The sequence below is a fragment of the Malaclemys terrapin genome, chromosome 1, assembly GCF_027887155.1.
Source record: "Malaclemys terrapin pileata isolate rMalTer1 chromosome 1, rMalTer1.hap1, whole genome shotgun sequence".
Taxonomy (NCBI): domain Eukaryota; kingdom Metazoa; phylum Chordata; order Testudines; family Emydidae; genus Malaclemys; species Malaclemys terrapin.
The window spans coordinates 100,455,068-100,459,703 of record NC_071505.1 but is presented as its reverse complement, the minus strand read 5'-3'; the positions used below and the strand labels follow the sequence as shown (position 1 = coordinate 100,459,703).

Below are 4,636 nucleotides of genomic sequence, written 5' to 3'. Positions count from 1 at the left end.
AGCCCCGGCCGCCCCTTATAAGAGACACAATCCCCAGCCGCTGGTTTGCAAAAGGGGCCTTTGCAAGGCAGGCAGCGCACACGCGAGCGCCACGAGCCTCCCCGCAGCCCGGTGCGCAGGGGGGCAGAGGAGGGGGGCAGAGAGGGAGAAAGCGCCGCGCTCTCTCCGTCCCCCTGCGAGTCCCGCCGCCGCCGCCGCCGCAGCAAGCGGCCGCCGCGCGCCAGCCAGCCCCGCGCGCCCCGTCTCGCTCGCCGCTGGCTGCCAATGGCCAGCGCCAGCCCTGCCAAGATGGACAGCAGCGCCAGCCAGTTCCTGCAGCCCGCCTGCTTCTTCGCCGCCGCCCAGAGCGTGCCGCCGCCGCCGCCGCCGCTGAGCCCGGCCGCCGGCCAGCCCTCGCCGGGCAGCAAGGCGGCGGCGCCAAAGCCCGTCAAGCGGCAGCGCTCGTCCTCCCCGGAGCTGATGCGCTGCAAGAGGCGGCTCAACTTCAGCGGCTTCGGCTACAGCCTCCCGCAGCAGCAGCCGGCGGCCGTGGCGAGGCGGAACGAGCGGGAGAGGAACCGGGTGAAGCTGGTGAACCTGGGCTTCGCCACCCTCAGGGAGCACGTCCCCAACGGGGCGGCCAACAAGAAGATGAGCAAAGTGGAGACGCTGCGCTCGGCCGTCGAGTACATCCGAGCCCTGCAGCAGCTGCTGGACGAGCACGACGCCGTCAGCGCCGCTTTCCAGGCCGGGGTGCTGTCCCCCACCATCTCCCCCAGCTACTCCCACGACATGAACTCCATGGCGGGCTCCCCCGTCTCCTCCTATTCCTCCGACGAAGGGTCCTACGACCCGCTGAGCCCCGAAGAGCAGGAGCTCCTGGATTTCACCAACTGGTTCTGAGCTCTGGCTGCAGCAGGTGGGTTTGGCTTCTGCGGGAGCCCTTCTCGGGGCGCTCCCGAGCAGCCGGGGGGATCCTGTATTACCGGGATCCCCAGCCTGGGGGTGGTATTGGGGAAGGGGGGGCTGTGCAGCCCTGGGTAGGGCTCAGTGAACACTCACGAAGCTGCAGATGAGCAGAATTCCCCCTGCCTAGATCTTGCAGCTGGTTGTACCTAAGAGCTACCTTGATGCTGACTCTCTCTCTCTCTTCCTCTCTCTTGTTTATTGTTACAGGACTGTTGCAAAAACAAAATACATTTTTTTTCCCCCAGAGGAAGGGAAAATACATAGCACACGAGGAGCTTGTATCGCCTCTCCAAGAACACTGAAGCACTCACTGCCTTTGCACTCCGGTCAGTTTCACAAGACCAAGATGGATTTGAAAGCTGCGGGGACCACGGCACGATGAAGCATGTGTCCTCAAAAACATGTGTCATCCTATCCATCTAAGGAAGAGCACTGCCTAGCCTCAACATAGAGAGGGGCTCTTCCCCCCCCCCCCCACCCACAGTTGTAGCCCTTAAAGACTGGTGTTCATTACGCTATGGCCACAATTAGTTTCCTAACGTTTGTGGAGATTTTGAAATTAAACTATGCTGTACTCAAAGAACCCTCTAAAATCACCCCTCCCCCTCCCATCACTTTGACTTTTTCCTACCATTTTCATCATTGAATGCTTCCAATCCTTTTTTTGTGAATTTTTTATTATAAGAAAATCTATTTGTATCTATCCTAACCAGTTTGGGGATATATTAAGCTATTTTTGTACATAAGAGAGAAATTTATAGAGGTTTTTTGTACAAATGGTTTAAAATGTGTATATCTTGAGACTTTTTAAAAAAATATGTAATGCTTATTACCTCTTGATATTTAGATATGTAGTCAACATTACCTTTACCTTACAACTGCCATTTTTTGTATGTGGTTTTGTAAAGGACTTGGAATTCCTCCAGATGTACTTTAGCACCAATGTGTCTTACTTTATAGAAACTTTGTTAATGTATTAATAATGTTTATTAAACAATGTTCAAAGTGAACAAAGTTTATGCAGCTATTGTCCAAACACCAAAATGGTAGCCATTTGTTTTTATATGCTGCCTTTTGAAAAAGGAAAAAAAAAAGGAAAAAAGCCCTTATCACTGCCTTTTCTTACTGTTTTATTACAAACTTACAAAAGTCCTGTATAACCATGTTTTATACAAGCTAGTTTCGTAATAAAACCTTTTTTAAAATTAAAGTGATCAGCTGCCTAGTGCATGTAATTTTATTTCTGCCATTGATAACTATGAATGTAAAGAGAAAAATGTTAAGTGATAACATGACAGAGATACGTTGCATATGGAGTATTTGTATGTGTGCTGGATGTAACATATATATGCAAAGATACAGAGGTATTACAATTGTTTTCTTGCCCTTCTATGTTGCAAATGTGTATCTAAACCAAGAGGCTCGGGGGTGATTAATGGCTTCATTGTCCTTCGTGAAATCACTGCACATTAAAGAATTTCCTAAAAGAATGAACCCTAAAAAAGAGGGCGCTCTATCCCACAATTTCACTGCTCTGATCGTCCCCTCACCGCCTCCAATGAAACAGGGTAGAAGAAAATAGGAGGAAACGTACAGTTAGAGCCACCGAAACAGACAAGCTACATTTTTTGTGGGCCTTTTATATATTTATTTTAGACAAGCAATCAATAACATAATTGGGGGAAGGGGAACGGGGGGGGGTAAAAAAAAACCAAGGTAGTAGAAATGACACTGATCTTCCTAAACTTGTTATTCTAGCCAAATAGCGTGATCTGAGTGTAAAAGTACCCAATTACCAAGATTCAAAAAGATTTTTTTTTTTGGCTAGCCTGCTTGTTGTCAGTTAGCAAGGACGTGACCAGAATTCGCCTCCCCCTTTTTTCCCCTCCTGCATTACTTGAAAATTCAGTTTGCGTGCATCAAGCCAAGCGGAAAGCAAAGCGCAAAATGCATCTTTAAAAAAACCCACCACAACCAACAAAAACTGGGATAGCCAGCATGCCTTACAGAATTAAAAATCTAGCCTGATTTTGTACAGCTTTACCATTTATTTGCACGGGGCTAATTAAAAAAAAAACGTAAACAGAAAAAGTCATTGACTACGCCGGAATTTAATGTAATTTTTCCATTGCTGCATTGCTTTAAACATGAATTTCTATACATTCATTTCACCCCCGCCCCCTCAAAATTATCAATATGTTATTTAAGAGTGTGTGTGTGTGTGTGGGGGGGGGGAGAATCACTAAATCCCTCATTACCTCAGAACAAACAGTCGTTGTTTTAACCAATCCTAGAACTAATGTTTAATTATGAAAATAATAACCGTTATAATGTCTCCAGCCATTCTCTCGCTAAAGGCACCTCAGCTTTTTATTTACCCACTTTTGCAAGTGTGTAGATAAGGTATGCAAAGAAAGTGTAGCGAGTAATTTATGGCTATGAATATAACATTAGGATAATGTTTCATTCTGTTACAAAGGCGAAATTTCTCTTCCTTGTGTAGACAGGTGTTCTTTTTTGCTCACTTCTGAATAGTAAATATCCAGACTCATTAAACTAAAGGCAAAGTTACGCTGTTATTTGCTACAGTGTATGAGGCAGACTCGGAAATTCATCCCTCTTCCTCCTCCCTCCCCCAGGCCTGAAAAAAAGAGAGCGAGAAAGAAAAAGACATACAAACACACAGTTTTACTGAAGATAGGAAAGGCCAAAGCAGGATTGGGGTAAATCTCATTACATCTGCTCTAATCGCTTAGCAACACAAAGCCTTTTCTTGTATGAGGAGGGAGAGCCATTCAGTGCACCCTGACAAGCAGTATTCAGTTAGCTTTAGTAAACTCCATAAATCAGTGGCTTCTATTGGTCGCAGTATAAGTTTTAAAGCTACAAAGGGCTATCAGAAAAATAGAAAATGCAGATGGAGATTGCTGGGTCTTTGTTTTTAACGTTAGAAAGTGAGTTATTAACAAATTCATCTCACCCAACTTTTTGATTTTGTTCCTCGGCGTAGCTAACTTCGAGTGTGCCTAAAAAGCGAAACATCATTTGTTGTAACTGGCTGATAGTGGTGAAGTGCAGGGGACTGAACAAGAGCCCTATGCCTGGCTCAGCGAATTTAGATACTACTTTAGACACGGGTTGAATATCTTCCTATAATGGTTCCGCGCGGTTCAAATTAGGACCTGTAACCCTCCTGGAGTAACGGTCGTCCCCCCACCCCACATAGCTGACTGTTCAAAACAAGTCATAGGACTTCTATTGCCAGAGCAAAGGACAAGCCTGGAGGATCATAACTTTTAAAGTTTGGGTTCCCCTTAAAAAGCCCCTTCCTTCTTCCATTGGGTTCATTGGGAATCTGGATCGTTCCTTTTGAAGATCTACATCTGGTCCTATCCTTCATTCCCTGGGCACTCAACATTTCCACTGCAGACAATGGGAACTTTGGGTGTAGACAAGGAACGTAGGACTGGTCCAATATTTTTCAGTCGCTGGTAAGCTCACTTCATCCAGTACGCATGGAATTGCTGTACCCTATATTGGCACGTCTCACTTAATTTGAGAAGTGATTCTGACTATTCATTTTCAGTCTACTTGCAGTATGTCGTAAGGTAGTCAATGTATATCACATCAAGGTATATCATAAAGTAAAAGCAATGGCAGAAAAGTCCTTTACTTGGTAGTATTAATT

At 46.0% G+C, this 4,636-nt stretch overlaps 1 protein-coding gene across 1 annotated transcript; it reads left to right on the top strand.

The window, feature by feature from the left end:
• Positions 1 to 2,338, top strand: ASCL1 (achaete-scute family bHLH transcription factor 1). The gene is made up of 2 exons (XM_054016277.1): positions 1 to 898; positions 1,156 to 2,338. Exon 1 carries the CDS (start codon positions 265 to 267, stop codon positions 880 to 882), a length of 618 nt encoding a protein of 205 aa, XP_053872252.1. The 5' UTR covers positions 1 to 264; the 3' UTR covers positions 883 to 898; positions 1,156 to 2,338.
• Positions 2,339 to 4,636: the final 2,298 nt, after the last annotated feature.